Below are 16,859 nucleotides of genomic sequence, written 5' to 3' on the forward strand. Positions count from 1 at the left end.
GATCTTGCATGGAGAATCACATAGGAGTCCTTTCTATCTTCCCTTTCTGTTCATTGTTTATATGAGATAAGAGGAGATAGTGAGCTGTTATGGCTTGCAATTTCCTCCATGTAAAAATGATACATCTGCATCTTTTTCATCAAATCTGGATTGTCCCTTTTCTTGCTTTCCAAATACCTGGCCATGATCAGGACCTGGACAAAAGTGGACTGGTTGCCTTAGGCTCTAGCTGGGCGGGATGGAGACACAAGGAAGCATCTTAAGAAAATGGCAGGAGCTTTGTCTGTATTCTCAGCTTAACATGTATAACTGCCTATTGTCATAGTGGTTTTCAGTATACCTCTACAAGTCCAGCACAATGGGGGCCTGACTGGAACATCTGGGCTCTGCTGTAATACAAATGACATCAGGGTTTTTCTGGATCTAAAATGGTTACTGGTTTCCCAGGTAGCAGCACTGACTGACTGTACCCCATGCCTGTTAAGTCTGCAATTTTTATAATACTTAGTCCTCCCATGCATGCAGGGGACTGGACTAAATGACCTCTCGAGGTCCCTTCCAGTTCTACGATTCTATGATAATGTAACTTTCATAGGTTTACCCTTGGAAAATCTTTCTGAAACTTTGGTTACTCAGACTGACTGCCTTTCTTGCACTAAAGCATAGTAAGGCTAGTTTAAACTGAAATAAGTATGTCTGTACAGTATTTTGCACTAGTTTAACTAGCTGTTTTAAAAATCACACTAAGTTAAACTGTTGCAACTCTCCATGAAGACAAGTCCTAAATCGATTAGGAATTGCTTTAAGCTAAACTGAAATAAGGCTCTCTTAAACCAAAATAAATATGTCCATACAGGAGTTTACATTAATTTAACTAAAATCAATTTAAGTTAAAACGGTGCAACTTTCTTGTGTAGACGAGTCCTAGCTGGGCTGGAGACACAGCTATTTGAGAGACAGGCTGTCTCCTTCTAACCAATCGCAGAAATTACAAATGTGTGCAGTACTCCCCTGTTGGTTTTGTGAGGTTGGTAATGTCAATCTCAGTGAAATATCCCTGCTGTGGGGCTCACCTCTGCTTACTGCAAGATCCCATCTGCTCACTTTTAAGGGAGAGTTGTAACGTGAGCTCTTTAATTTAGTCTTGTCTTTATTGCAGGTTTTTAGCTGGGTTTATCATTTGTTGATGGGTGGCTTAGGGCAGAATCAAATTTGTTACCTTTGTAGAAGTACTTGTTTTTAATTATGTACATGTAAGTGGTGCCAGATACCATGACAGTAAGTGCTTGGATAGCTATGATTTCTTAACCGCCATCCCTACTTACTCCTGAGTAGTTAACACAGACTTCAGTAGACTGAGGGTTTTCTCCCTTTTTAATTTAAATTTTGACATGTAAGTCATTTATTTTTGTTCTAATTTTGGCAAATTTCTTAAACTTATACATGATTTTTTAAATTTAAATGGATAGCTGGACCAAGCAGGAACCTGACATTTCCTTAGAGCCCCCTCCAGTGTCATTAGAAATGTAGGAGAAGACATAAAAGCTCCCATTGCACCTTTCTTTTGAGACACCAGGGGATTGTCCAAGAAGTCTGAGACGACCTCCATCCCACCTAGGAAAATATCTTGGTGTGTCTTTCAGATCCCACTTTCTGCAGTTTTATAAACCCTATAAAATTACCTACTGCCTTTGAGTACCTCTGATTCTTCTCCAACAAGTCTGTAACAATCTCACCCAATTTCCCTCAACCCACAATTCCATGATACTTTTCTTGTCACCCTCCATCTAGCCAGTGTTTTCTTAACCATGCTACCAGTCTTTCCTGTACTCCTTCCCCAGTACCACAGTCTCAGGGAGTACTTTTCAAAGAACATAAGGTGTTCAGTAAGCACCCTGGTATCTGGAAGGAGGGCACACTTTCTTTAGGCACCATGATGCTCAGTTGATTGTGAGAACACAAACAAATTAATTTGCTTGCAGCATTTTTTATTTTAAAGAAGGAGATTAACTACAAAATGCTATTTCACTACAATGTTAGGGCTGAACGTTTAAATGTGCAAAGGTTAGGAAATTCAAAATGTAAGGCTCCATAACAACATGTACTCTGCCATTTTATGTACATGTAACCCGAGTCAGGAAAGCATGTAGCACATGCTTACATGCTATCATTAATATGAATGGATTTAAGTCCTATTTACTTCAATGGGATTTAAGCACATGCTTAAGTTGTGGCCTAATAGGGATACTTTCCTGAATCAGGGCAATAACCTGGTTCTCCAGTGCATTTTATACTTTGTTCTTTTAAACGTAGATCTCAATTCTGTTCTCTCTGATTTTGATAAAATTATTCCAAACTTATGGTGGTGTCAGCAAGAGCAAAACCAAACTCGTCTTACCATTGCTAGTCATTTCAGGGTTTGACTGCTAAGTCTTTAAAGCGGCATGTAGAAAAATAAATTGTATTATTCAGGTATTATATGGAATGGTGTCTGAGCCCAGTAAAACATCATGTGTTAAAATGGGTTTTATAACCAAGTCAAGTAGTTATTCCATTGGCACAGCCATTCTTTTTACAATAACTTTTTAATGTTTATAAAAGCTGGAAGTAAGTGCGTTTATATTCTGCTGTCTTGTTACAGCCTTACTTACATGTGCAGAGCAGGAGCAATCCAGACAGATGATAACTGCATTGTTTTAAAGGTAAGCTGGTTACATAATTTGTTTGAAATTTAAGCCACAGTTAAACCAGAGTTTTTATCACACTGTGTTTGTCACTATTTTATTTGTGTACGTCTGTCATAAAGTGTTACAAAAGCACTATTAATTCTATGGGGGAGCGTTTCAAAGGCACAAAGTGCAGTTAGTTGTCCAGCTTCCTTTAAAAATTAGGTGCTTAACTCCCATTTATGCCTTTGAAAATCTCCCTATGTAGCAATATGTTCATTATAAATATTTAATAGTGATGACATTTTAATTCTGTTTATTAAGCTAGTTACAGTAAGTCTGAATCCAGAAAAAAAAAGTTTGATACAGAATCCATTTTATATTTGTCAAATTGCAGAAACTTAAAAATTAAAAGTTGCACAGCAGTATTGGACAATCATTTGGAAAGAACATGCAAAACGACTTCATCAGGCTGCTGTCTGAATGCAAGTGAAAACCTGTCATTCATGATTTTTTGTTTTAAGAGATAGTATTCAACAAATGGTACTCTCAGTGCTTGCTTCAGTTTATATTTTTTAATCAGAAAAAACACTCTGCTAATAAGTTTCATAAAATATTTTTCTTAAGGATCTGTGTGGACTTTTTATGTTCATCATTGTTTCTTATATGGTGGCTGGCAAGTGAAATTTTTGAGACTGTTATCATGGTGTGTTAGGTATGATTTGCATATCCAGCCTTCTGTCAGAAAATTGCCATTTTAGAACACCCCTGTAGGAATTACACAACTTTCTGGTTAGTTATAGAACCATGGCTAGCACTGAAATCTAGAACGATCATGTATCAACAAGAGATCTGAACATTCTAGAGCTGAGGGATACAAAGAATGTGCCCTCTTAAGCATTCCTCACTTCCTCATTGTATGCTTGACAATGCAGTCAAAGAACCGGGGCGTTCCTTTGTTCAGTCTGTTAATTGTTTGAATAATAGTAGAATTTGGTAGGTTTAAGAGCTGTCTGTCCAGTGAGACTTCTGTATCCATCATCCCAGATAATGGGAGACAGTTCAGGTTTAAGAAATACACAGTCTAGATGTGTGGTTGAGCAGCATTCACAGTATCTCTTTGACACATGTGACCTTCGTGCCCCTAGCTGGGAGTGGGAGAAAACTCCTGCTGTGGATAAGGCCTTAGCAGACAAAGAGTAGAACCAGCTCTCATCAGAGTTGTCAGCAGCAAAACATGATCCTCTCCCAGACACTTCAGGTCTCAGATTTGAAGTCTTTTCATAGAAGACTTAACAGTGAAATCCTTGCTGATCTTAAACACAAAAAAGAAGCTTACAAGAAGTGGAAGATTGTACAAATGACCAGGGAGGAGTATAAAAATATTGCTCAGGCATGCAGGAGTGAAATCAGGAAGGCCAAATCACACTTGGAGTTGCAGCTAGCAAGAGATGTTAAGAGTAACAAGAAGGGTTTCTTCAGGTATGTTAGCAACAAGAAGAAAGTCAAGGAAAGTGTGGGCCTCTTACTGAATGAGGGAGGCAACCTGGTGACAGAGGATGTGGAAAAAGCTAATGTACTCAATGCTTTTTTTGCCTCTGTCTTCATGAACAAGGTCAGCTCCCAGACTACTGCACTGGGCAGCACAGCATGGGGAGGAGAAGACCAGCCCTCAGTGGAGAAAGAAGTGGTTTGGGACTATTTAGAAAAGCTGGACAAGCACAAGTCCATGGGGCCGGATGCGCTGCATCCAAGGGTGCTAAAGGAGTTGGCGGATGTGATTGCAGAGCCATTGGCCATTTTCTTTGAAAACTCATGGCGATCGGAGGAAGTCCTGGATGACTGGAAAAAGGCTAATGCAGTGCCCATTTTTAAAAAAAGGGAAGGAGGATGAATCAGGGAACTACAGGCCAGTCATCCGTACCTCAGTCCCTGGAACAATCATGGAGCAGGTCCTCAAGGAATCAATTCTGAAGCACTTAGAGGAGAGGAAAGTGATCAGGAACAGTCAGCATGGATTCACCAAGGGCAAGTCATGCCTGACTAACCTAATTGCCTTCTATGACGAGATAACTGGCTCTGTGGATGAGGGGAAAAGCAGTGGACGTGTTATTCCTTGACGTTAGCAAAGCTTTTGATACGGTCTCCCACAGTATTCTTGCTGGCAAGTTAAAGAAGTATGGGCTGGATGAATGGGCTATAAGATGGATAGAAAGCTGGCTAGATCATCGGGCTCTAGGGGTAGTGATCAATAGCTCCGTGTCTAGTTGGCAGCCGGTATCAAGCGGAATGCCCCAAGGGTCGGTCCTGGGGCCGGTTTTGTTCAATATCTTCATAGCTCAGTGGGTTGAGCATTGGCCTGCTAAACCCAGGGTTGTGAGTTCACTTCTTGAGGGGGCCATTTAGGGAAATGGGGTAAAAATCTGTCTGGGGATTGGTCTTGCTTTGAGTAGGGGGTTGGACTAGATGATCTCTTGAGGTCCCTGTCAAACCCTGATATTCTATAATTTAATGATCTAGAGGATGGTGTGGACTGCACCCTCAGCAAGTTGGTAGATACACTGGAGGGTAGAGATAGGATACAGAGGGACCTAGACAAATTAGAGGATTAGGCCAAAAGAAATCTGATGAGGTTCAACAAGGACAAGTGTTGAGTCCTGCACTTAGGATGGAAGAATCCCATGCACTGCTACAGACTAGGGACCAAATGGCTAGGCAGCAGTTCTGCAGAACAGGACCTAGGTGTTACAGTGGATGAGAAGCTGGATATGAGTCAACAGTGTGCCCTTGTTGCCAAGAAGGCTATGTGGGCAGGGGGGAGGGATAGCTCAGTGGTTTGAGCATTGGCCTGCTAAACCCAGGGTTGTGAGTTCAATCCTTGAGGAGGCCACTTAGGGATCTGGGGCAAAAATTGGTCCTGCTAGTGAAGGCAGGGGGCTGGACTTGATGACCTTTCAAGGTCCCTTCCAGTTCTAGGAGATTGGTATATCTCCAATTATTACCTTGGTATATCTCCAATTATTACCTAACGGTATTTTGGGCTGTATAAGTAGGGGCATTGCCAGCAGATCAAGGGATGTGATCATTTCTCTATAATTGACATTGGTGAGGCCTCATCTGGAGTATTGTGTCCAGTTTTGAGCCCCACACTACAAGAAGGATGTGGAAAAATTGGAAAGCATTCAGCAGAAGGCAACAAAAATGATTGGGGGCTGGAGCACATGACTTATGAGGAGAGGCTGAGAGAAGTGGGATTGTTTAGTCTGCAGAAGATAAGAATGATGGGGGGTTTGATAGTTGCTTTCAACTACCTGAAAGGGGGTTCCAAAGAGGGTGGATCTAGACTGTTCTCAGTGGTACCAGATGACGGAACAAGGAGTAATGGTCTCAAGTTGTAGTGGGAGAGGTTTAGGTTGGATATTAGGAAAAACGTTTTCACTAGGAGGGTCGTAAAGTACTGGAACGGGTTACCTAGGGAGGTGGTGGAATCTCCTTTCTTAGAGATTTTTAAGGTCAGGCTTGACAAAGCCCTGGCTGGGATGATTTAGTTGGGGATTGGTCCTGATTTGAGCAGGGGGTTGGACTAGATGACCTCCTGAGGTTCCTTCCAACCCTGATATTCTATGATTCTATGATGAGGGGACAACTGATTGTTATCCACAAGCCTCAGAGTACCAGGAATCCACAGTACAACTGACAGCTGTACTTAGGGAAAGAAGTACTTGTGTCCTCTGTATCACTGTCTCACTTAATTGTGCTCCAGCGCTGATGTCTCCTCAAAGCATCAGTGTGTGCCAGAGGGGCTTTCAGCAATCTCTTTGTTCAGATCTGTCCTTGAGGCCTATGAAATCCTTAGAGCAAGAGTTGTTCAGGAAATGGAGAGGCATATGGTGCCTGAGTTAGTCCCTCGCCTAAATGCTGGGAGCTGGAGGGGGGTGCGGGGAGCAGCATTGTAGATCCCTGTCCTCTTCACCCATTTGTTCAAATTGATCTTCTCATCTCATCTCTTCCTCCTTTTTTCCGGGAGTTGGTAACTTGCATGACTCAGACTTGTAGTATCCCTTTTATCTCAGTTCAGGGTAAATTCCAACTACAAACTATTTGACCTTCTTTGAACTAAGGTACTTTGGGAATCTGCTGGAAGGGTTTGGTCCATCCCAGTTATAGTTTCAGTAACAAAAATTCCGAGCTCTTATCAGGTTTCCAAAGGGGGGTTGAATTCTTCTTCATTGCCCAGTTTCTGGATTATTGGTTGTGGCAGCAGATTTTGAAATGGCAAAATTCAGCAGCGTTTTCCATCTACTCATTTTGATAGTTAAGGAAGATGCCTCTGCCTAGGAGGAAAGTATATTTCTCTGCTACCTTAGCTATGAGAGTGAGTAATAATCAGCCCCTCCTGGGCCATTACAATTATTCCAGATGGAGTAAGGTTTCCTTCTTTACAAATCTGGTTCTGAAGATAAGTGATAGATTTTGTTCACTGGTCAGAAGAGGCAGGATGATACTTGGAGATTATTTTGTAGCTCTGACAAGGTGTCTCAGTTCTTAGTCACGTCTCATCAAGATTACCTCAGGAAGTACAGCTGTAAGATCTTCACTTCTCTGTGAGTCCTGATTTTGCTCAATTAGCAAAACAGATGAAACTTTTCTACTTTCCAAGGTATCAGGTTCATGACCAGGTCTATTGGGTTTTCAGAGCCATAGGAAATATTAGGCCTTCGAATTCCAAAGCAGGTCTGAGTTCCAACAGCCTGCTTTCTCATTGTGTTTTCAGTCTCTCCAGAAAGGGAGATCCAGTTGGTCTGGGCAAATCTTTCCCTAATAATCAGAGGTCACCTCCCTCTACTTCAAACATATCTGTAGCTGCTGTGACTCAGTGGCAGTTTAAAGGTTTACACAGGACCTCTATAACTAGTCCTAAATTCTACTCCTACCCTTTTGCACTTCATGGGAACTGTCCAGTTTCAAGGAATAAAAACCAATCACTTCAGTTCTATAGAAAGCTGAAAAATGCTGTATCCTCCAGTTTTGAATTCATGTCAGAATCCAATCTCTTCCCCATCCCTTTTCATGGAAATTAGAATGAATGGAATGTGGCTAAATCCTGTTATCAAAGTTCAAAATGCAATTACTAACCCCATTTTACCACAGGGCAGCTAAGGACTTGGAGAGGGGGGTTACTGAGCTAATATTCTCCAGACCCAAGGTTCCCTTGTTCCAGAATCAAAGCACGCCAAAGTCTGAAATCACTTGTTTAAAAAACAATCCTTAAAACTGAAGGTCTCGGTTTCCTTCTGTTCTTCAGGAAAGAGAAACCATTAAAACCCTCTTCCCAGGGCAGAAACAGACCACAGAAGAAGTAGAAAATCCCATGTAAGCTTTAAGCAAACGCTCTTTCTTGAAGATTGAGATGTGGAAGAGCCTTAAACAAACTTTAAACAAACTCACACATCTTAGAAATCTCACTTCTGTGGGAGCTGATTTCCCTCATGGTGGCTGGATCTATGCCCCCAGCTACTACCTAGCTCTTCCTTTTAAGTAATCTCCAGAGAGGCAAAAACAGGGGTGGGCAAACTACGGCCCGGGGGCCGCATCCGTCCCTCGAACTCCTGCCAGGAAGCGGGATCCGGGGCTTAGAATCATAGAATATCAGGGTTGTAAGGGACCTCAGGAAATCACCTAGTCCAACCCCCTGCTCAAAGCAGGACCAATCGCAGAAGCAGCAGCATGTCCCCCATCCAGCTCCTACGCAGAGGCGTGGCCAGGAAGCTCTGTGCGCTGCCCCCTCCGCAGGTGCCGCCACTGCAGCTCTCATTGACCAGGAACTGTGGCCAATGGGAGCTGCAGTGGCGGTGCCTGCGGAGGGGGCAGCGCACAGAGTTTCCTGGCCATGTCTCTGCATAGGAGTTGGATGGGGGACATGCTGCTGCTGCTTCTGGGAGCTGCTTGAGGTAAGCGGCGCTGAGATCCTGTCCCCCTGACCACCTCCTGTGCCCCAAACCCCTACCCCAGCCCTGATCCCCCTCCCACCCCTCGGTCCCAGCCCAGAGGACCCTCCTGCAGATGAACTAAAGCTCAGCACTTTCTCTTTGAAATCTGGTCCTGAAGTTTTTTTGCTGCAGGATGGCCACCTTAAGATCTGCTATTGTGTGGCCAGGGAGGTTGAAGTGTTCTCCTACAGGTTTTTGTATATTGCCATTCCTAATATCTGATTTGTGTCCATTTATCCTTTTCCGTAGAGACTGTCCAGTTTGGCCGATGTACATAGCAGAGGGGCATTGCTGGCATATGATGGCGTATATTACATTGGTGGACGTGCAGGTGAATGAGCCGGTGATGGTGTGGCTGATCTGGTTAGGTCCTGTGATGGTGTCGCTGGTGTAGATATGTGGGCAGAGTTGGCATCGAGGTTTGTTGCATGGATTGGTTCCTGAGCTAGAGTTACTATGGTGCGGTGTGCAGTTACTGGTGAGAATATGCTTCAGGTTGGCAGGTTGTCTGTGGACGAGGACTGGCCTGCCACCCAAGGCCTGTGAAAGTGTGGGATCATTGTCCAGAATGGGTTGTAGATCCCTGATGATGCGTTGGAGGGGTTTTAGCTGGGGACTGTATGTGATGGCCAGTGGAGTCCTGTTGGGTTCTTTCTTGGGTTTGTCTTGCAGTAGGAGGCTTCTGGGTACACGTCTGGCTCTGTTGATCTGTTTCCTTATTTCCTTGTGCGGGTACTGTAGTTTTGAGAATGCTTGATGGAGATTTTGTAGGTGTTGGTCTCTGTCTGAGGGGTTAGAGTAGATACGGTTGTACCTCAGTGCTTGGCTGTAGACAATGGATCGTGTGGTGTGCCCGGAATGGAAGCTGGAGGCATGAAGGTAGGCATAGCGGTCGGTAGGTTTTCGGTATAGGGTGGTGTTAATGTGACCATCACTTATTTGCACCGTGGTGAAGCTGTTGAAATCGTGGTGGAATTTTTCCAGAGTCTCCTTCCCATGGGTCCAGATGATGAAGATGTCATCAATGTAGCGTAGATAGAGAAGGAGCGTGAGTGGACGAGAGCTGAGGAAGCATTGTTCCAGGTCGGCCATAAAAATGTTGGCATATTGTGGGGCCATGCGGGTGCCCATAGCGGTGCCACTGATCTGGAGATATATATTGTCATAAAATTTGAAATAGTTGTGTGTGAGGATAAAGGCACAGAGCTCAGCAACCAGTTGTGCTGTGGTATCATCAGGGATACTGTTCCTGACAGCTTGTATTCCATCTGTGTGTGGGATGTTTGTGTAGAGAGCCTCTATATCCATGGTGGCTAGGATGGTGTTTTCTGGAAGGTCACCAATGCATTGTAGTTTCCTCAGGACATCAGTGGTGTCACGGAGATAGCTGGGAGTGCTGGTGGCATAGGATCTGAGTAGAGAGTCCACATATCCAGACAGTCCTTCAGTGAGAGTGCCAATGCCCGAGATGATGGGGCGTCCAGGATTTCCGGGTTTGTGGATCTTGGATAGTAGATAGAATAACCCTGGTCGAGGCTCTAAGGGTATGTTGATTTGTTCCGGTGTTAGTGTAGGGAGTGTCCTGAGTAGATGGTGCAGTTTCTTAGTGTATTCCTCAGTGGGATCTGAGGAAAGTGGTCTGTAGAATTTGGTATTGGAGAGTTGTCTGGCGGCCTCCTTTTGGTAGTCAGACCTGTTCATGATGACAACAGCACCTCGTTTATCAGCCTCTTTGATTATAATGTCAGGGTGGGTTTCTGAGGCTGTTGATGGCCTTACGTTCTGCACGACTTAGGTTATGAGGCAAGCGATGTTGTTTTTCCACAATTTCTGCCTGTGCACGTTGGCGGAAGCATTCTATGTATAGGTCCAGACTGTCATTTCGACCCTCAGGAGGAATCCATGTGGAGTTCTTCTTCTTGTGCTTTTGGTGGGAGGGTAACTGTGTTTCTTCTTCGAGTGATTGCTCATATCCATTCCAGTTAGGTGTGCGCGCGCCGCTTGCACGTTCGTCGGAAGACTTTACCCTAGCAACACTCGGTGGGTCGGCTGGGCGCCCCCTGGATTGGCACCACCATGGCACTGGATATATATCCCAGCCGACCCATCTGCCCCTCAGTTCCTTCTTACCGCCCAATGTCGGTCGTTGGAACAGTGGAGCGCGGCTTAGCTGACCTCCACTTCCCTAGCTTCCTCATAGTTTTCTCGCTCGGTATTGTGTATATAGTTATAGTTTTTTATATATATGTGTATGTATATGTGTGTGTGTGTGTGTGTGTGTATATATATATATATATTTAGATAGTTGTATTTAGTCGTTTAATAGTTTAGTTAGTATAGTAATATTTAGAGCGGTTCGGGGCTTAGCCCCTTCCCCGCACCCGGGGCCGGAGCACATGCCCGGCTCCCCGGGTTTCAAGCCGTGCTCGGCCTGCCACAGGCCGATGCCGACAGGAGATCCGCACGACTCCTGTTTGAAGTGCCTCAGTGAATCCTGGCCTCCGGTATCACCATGAGACGCATCTCATGGCTGCAGGTCTCCAACCTCTCTCCAGAGTTACAATATACCATCCAAGACTTACCCTTTGATGGTAAAGGTCTGTTCTCCGAGAAAACTGACCCCAGACTTCAAAGTTTAAAAGACAACAGGGTCATCATGCGTTCCTTGGGCATGCATACACCGGTGACCCAGCGCCGGCCTTTCCGTCCCCAACCTTACCGCCCGTACTTTGTGCCCAGGCAAAGGCAAGATTTTGGCAGGCGGCGAGGGCGAGGTGGACGTAGACGTCCATCAGGACTCCAAGTGGACCAAAACCACGGTCCTTCCAAACCACCGGCGGGACCGAAGTCTGCTTTTTGAAGGTTCGCCCGAGGACGGCGTACCACTTTCTGGTCAGGATCCTTTTCCTCCCTTCTCCAACCGCCTCTCCTATTTCCTCCCGGCGTGGTCCCAACTGACCTCAGACATCTGGGTCCTACGCACCGTGAAACAAGGATACCACCTCCAATTTGTTTCAACCCCGCCTTTCCACCCTCCCTCCCAGTCCCTCTTCAGGGACCCCTCTCACGAGCAATTCCTCTTACAAGAGGTGCAGATGCTCCTCGCCATCAGAGCGATAGAGGAGGTACCAAAAGAGGAAAGGGGCAAAGGTTTTTACTCACGTTACTTTCTGATCCCCAAGTCAAAAGGGGGCCTCAGGCCTATCCTAGACCTGCGGGGCCTCAACAAATCCATGATAAAGTTGAAGTTCCATATGGTCTCCCTCAGGACCATTATCCCGTCCTTGGATCCTGGAGACTGGTATGCTGCCCTCGATATGAAGGACGCGTATTTTCACACCGCCATTTTTCCTCCGCACAGGAGGTATCTTCGTTTTGTAGCCGACCATCGGCATTTCCAATTTGCGGTCCTTCCCTTTGGCCTCTCCACAGCCCCAAGGGTGTTCACAAAATGTATGGCAGTAGTTGCCGTACACCTCCGCCGTCAGGGGATTCACGTGTTCCCATACCTGGACGACTGGCTCATCAGGGGGGCCTCCGAGGCGCAAGTCATGCAGCACGTAGGCATCGTCAGGGACCTATTTACACGTTTAGGCCTGATGCTCAACACGGAGAAATCCACTCTGGTCCCCACTCAGTGGCTAGACTTCATAGGAGCTACCCTGGACTCCACTCTAGCCAAGGCCTGCCTGCCTCAGCCACGATTCCAGGCAATGGCAGCAATCATTCGAGGTCTGCAGAGTTTCCCCACGACCTCGGCTCGCACCTGTCTCGGTCTCCTAGGTCACATGGCTGCCTGTACTTATGTGACCAAATATGCCAGGCTCCGCCTTCGTCCCCTCCAGACGTGGCTCAATTCCGTGTATCGTCTGGGCAGGGACCCAATAGACACATTTGTCACCATTCCACCAAGCACACTGCGCTCCCTCGACTGGTGGCTGAACCCCTCCCTGGTGTGTGCAGGATTACCGTTCCACCTGCCTCAACCCTCACTATCCCTGACGACAGATGCGTCATCCCTCGGATGGGGGGCTCACCTCGGACACCTTCGCACCCAGGGCCTTTGGTCACCGGAGGAGCTGGTGCTTCACATAAATGCCCGAGAGCTGAGAGCGGTCCGCCTGGCGTGCCAGGCATTCCAGAAGCATCTGCACGGCCGTTGTGTCTCAGTGTTTACGGACAACACAACGGCCATGTATTATATAAACAAGCAGGGAGGGACTCGATCTTCCTCCCTCTGTCAGGAGACCATCCAACTCTAGGAATTCTGCATAGCCCACTCGATGGACTTGGTAGCGTCCTTTCTCCCAGGGGTTCGGAACACTCTGGCGGATTGGCTGAGCAGATCCTTCCTGTGTCACGAATGGTCGATAAGACCAGACATTATTCATTCGATCTTCCAGAAGTGGGGCTTTCCTCACATAGACCTGTTCGCGTCTTGCGCAAACAGGAAATGCCAAGTGTTCTGCTCATTTCAGGGTCTTTCACCGGGATCGATCTCGGACGCATTCCTCATCCCGTGGAAGCACCGACTGCTCTATGCCTTCCCACCGTTCCCGCTGGTGCACAGGGTCCTGTTAAAACTCCGCCAGGACAGAGCGCATCTCATGATTGCGCCAGCGTGGCCCAGACAGCACTGGTACACCACACTGCTCAACCTCTCCATAGCCACCCCAATTACCCTGCCACTCCACCTGGACCTTATAACTCAGGAGCACGGCAATCTCCGCCACCTGGACCTGCAAGCCCTCCACCTCACGGCGTGGCTTCTGCGTGGCTAGACAATTCAGAGTTACGCTGCTCCGCTCCGATACAGCACATTTTCTTAAGTAGCAGGAAACCTTCCACTCGGTCCACATATCTGGCCAAGTGGAAGCGCTTCTCTGCCTGGTGTGCGTCACAGAATGCTACTCCCTCAGACGTCTCCATCCCTACTATCTTGGGCCTGGTCTACACTAGGGTGGGGGGTCGAACTAAGGTACGCGACTTCAGCTACGCGAATAGCGTAGCTGAAGTCGAACTACCTTAGTTCGAACTTCTTACCTGTCCAGACGCTGCAGGATCGAAGTCCGTGGCTCCCCCGTCGACTCCGCCACCGCCGTTCGCGGTGGTGGAGTTCCGGAGTCGACGGGAGCGCGTTCGGAGTTCGAACTATCGCGTCTAGATTATACGCGATAGTTCGAACTCCGAGAAGTCGAACGCTACCCGTCGACCCGGCGGTAAGTATGGACGTACCCTTGGACTACCTCTGGTCCCTCAAGCAGCAGGGCCTGGCGATATCTTCCCTGAGGGTGCACTTGGCGGCCATCTCTACATTCCATCCAGGGGAGAGTGGCCACTCCGTGTTTTCCCACCCCGTAGTTACTCAATTCCGTAAGGGCCTGGAACGCCTCTACCCCCAAGTACGACACCCTGCCCCTACCTGGGACCTCAAGCTCATGAGTCCGCCCTTTGAGCCGTTGGCAACGTGCTCACTCCTATACCTATCCTGGAAGACAGTTTTTCTAGTGGCCATTACATCGGCCAGGCGGGTCTCCGAACGTAGAGCTCTTACGGTAGACCCACCGTATACTGTTTTTCATAAGGACAAGGTACAGTTGCAACCACATCCGGCATTCCTCCCTAAGGTGGTATCGGCCTTCCATACCAATCAGGACATCTTCCTTCCAGTCTTCTTCCCGAAGCATCATTCATCCCCACGGGAGCAGCAGTTACACTCCTTAGATGTCTGTAGGGCGCTTGCTTTTTATATTGATCACACAAAGCCCTTCCGAAAATCCTCCCAACTCTTCGTTGCAGTGGCTGACCGGATGAAAGGCCTGCCCATCTCCGCACAGAGGATCTCCTCTTGGGTAACGGCGTGCATACGCACGTGCTATGACTTGGCTCATGTTCCCTTGGGCCATCTCACCGCCCATTCTACCAGAGCTCAGGCTTCATCAGCCGCTTTCCTGGCCCATGTACCAATCCAGGAGATATGTCGCGCAGCGACCTGGTCATCGGTCCACACCTTTGCTTCGCACTATGCTCTGGTCCAACAATCTAGAGATGATGCGGCCTTTGGCTCGGCGGTTCTGCACTCCGCCACATCTCACTCCGACCCCACCGCCTAGGTAAGGCTTGGGAATCACCTAACTGGAATGGATATGAGCAATCACTCGAAGAAGAAAAGACGGTTACTCACCTTTGTAACTGTTGTTCTTCGAGATGTGTTGCTCATATCCATTCCAAACCCACCCTCCTTCCCCGCTGTCGGAGTAGCCGGCAAGAAGGAACTGAGGGTAGATGGGTCAGCTGGGATATATATCTGGTGCCATGGTGGCGCCACTCCAGGGGGTGCCCAGCCGACCCACCGAGTGTTGCTAGGGTAAAAGTCTTCCGACGAACGTGCACGCAGCACGTGCACACCTAACTGGAATGGATATGAGCAACACATCTTGAAGAACAACAGTTACAAAGGTGAGTAACCGTCTTATCAGTGCGCTGTTCAGTGTTGTCCTGAAAGTATTCTTTGAGTCGGAGACAGCGAAAGTAGGCTTCCAGATCGCCGCAGAACTGTATCATGTTGGTGGGGGTGGCAGGGCAGAAAGAGAGTCCCCGAGAGAGGACAGACTTTTCTTCTAGGCTGAGTGTGTGGTTGGATAGATTGACGATATTGCTGGGTGGGTTAGGGGTACCACGGTTGTGGCCCCATGTGGCAGGTAGGAGTTTAGACAGCTTACAGTCCTTTTTCCTTTGTAGAGAGGTGAAGTGAGTAATGTAGGTCTCCTGTCTTATTTTAGTGAAGTCCGTTTGTATGGAAGTTTGGTTATTAATGAGAGTCTCCAGGTTGGAGAGCTCTTTTTTGATGTTTTCCTGTTTGCTGTATAGGATGCTGATCAGGTGGTTCCTCAGTTTCTTTGATAGAGTATGGCATAATCTCTCACTGTGGTCTGTGAAGTATGTAGATAGCAGTGGATTTTTTACCTTTAGTCCATTTGGTAAGACTACAGTACCCGCACGAGGAAATAAGGAAACAGATCAACAGAGCCAGACGTGTACCCAGAAGCCTCCTACTGCAAGACAAACCCAAGAAAGAACCCAACAGGACTCCACTGGCCATCACATACAGTCCCCAGCTAAAACCCCTCCAACGCATCATCAGGGATCTACAACCCATCCTGGACAATGATCCCACACTTTCACAGGCCTTGGGTGGCAGGCCAGTCCTCGTCCACAGACAACCTGCCAACCTGAAGCATATTCTCACCAGTAACTGCACACCGCACTATAGTAACTCTAGCTCAGGAACCAATCCATGCAACAAACCTCGATGCCAACTCTGCCCACATATCTACACCAGCGACACCATCACAGGACCTAACCAGATCAGCCACACCATCACCGGCTCATTCACCTGCACGTCCACCAATGTAATATATGCCATCATATGCCAGCAATGCCCCTCTGCTATGTACATCGGCCAAACTGGACAGTCTCTACGGAAAAGGATAAATGGACACAAATCAGATATTAGGAATGGCAATATACAAAAACCTGTAGGAGAACACTTCAACCTCCCTGGCCACACAATAGCAGATCTTAAGGTGGCCATCCTGCAGCAAAAAAACTTCAGGAACAGACTTCAAAGAGAAAGTGCTGAGCTTCAGTTCATCTGCAAATTTGACACCATCAGCTCAGGATTAAACAAAGACTGTGAATGGCTTGCCAACTACAAAACCAGTTTCTCCTCCCTTGGTTTTCACACCTCAACTGCTAGAAGAGGGCCTCATCCTCCCTGATTGAACTAACCTCGTTATGTCTAGCTTGCTTCTTGCTTGCATAGATATACCTGCCCCTGGAAATTTCCACTACTTGCATCCGACGAAGTGGGTATTCACCCACGAAAGCTCATGCTCCAAAACATCTGTTAGTCTATATGGTGCCAGAGGATTCTTTGCTGCTTTTACAGATCCAGACTAACACGGCTACCCCTCTGATACTTGGTCTACTGAGTTAAGTATTCGCAGGCAGGAGACCTGGGTACTTCTCCTTGTGCTGACACTTATTTCCTGGGTGAACTTGGGCAAGTCACTTAACCTCCTGCTTACTACTCTGTAAAATAGAGGTAATAATACTTATTTACCTATTTCTAGGCTGCTAGGAAGATTAAGTTTGCATGTTTAAATGATAGTGAGTGCGGCGCAAGCTGGGGTGTAAATCT

At 46.9% G+C, this 16,859-nt stretch overlaps 1 protein-coding gene across 11 annotated transcripts in view; it reads left to right on the plus strand.

Annotated features, from left to right (window-relative positions):
* The window catches only part of ARMC8 (armadillo repeat containing 8), a 217,143-nt gene that overhangs the window by 131,524 nt on the left and 68,760 nt on the right, over positions 1-16,859 (plus strand). For all 11 annotated transcript variants that reach the window (XM_039486875.1, XM_039486874.1, XM_039486879.1 and 8 more), the window contains one exon: positions 2,642-2,702. In XM_039486875.1, coding sequence (XP_039342809.1) covers positions 2,642-2,702 — 61 coding nt within the window. The remainder of the gene's footprint in view (positions 1-2,641; positions 2,703-16,859) is intronic.

The sequence above is a fragment of the Mauremys reevesii genome, linkage group 9 (genome assembly GCF_016161935.1).
Source record: "Mauremys reevesii isolate NIE-2019 linkage group 9, ASM1616193v1, whole genome shotgun sequence".
Taxonomy (NCBI): Eukaryota; Metazoa; Chordata; order Testudines; family Geoemydidae; genus Mauremys; species Mauremys reevesii.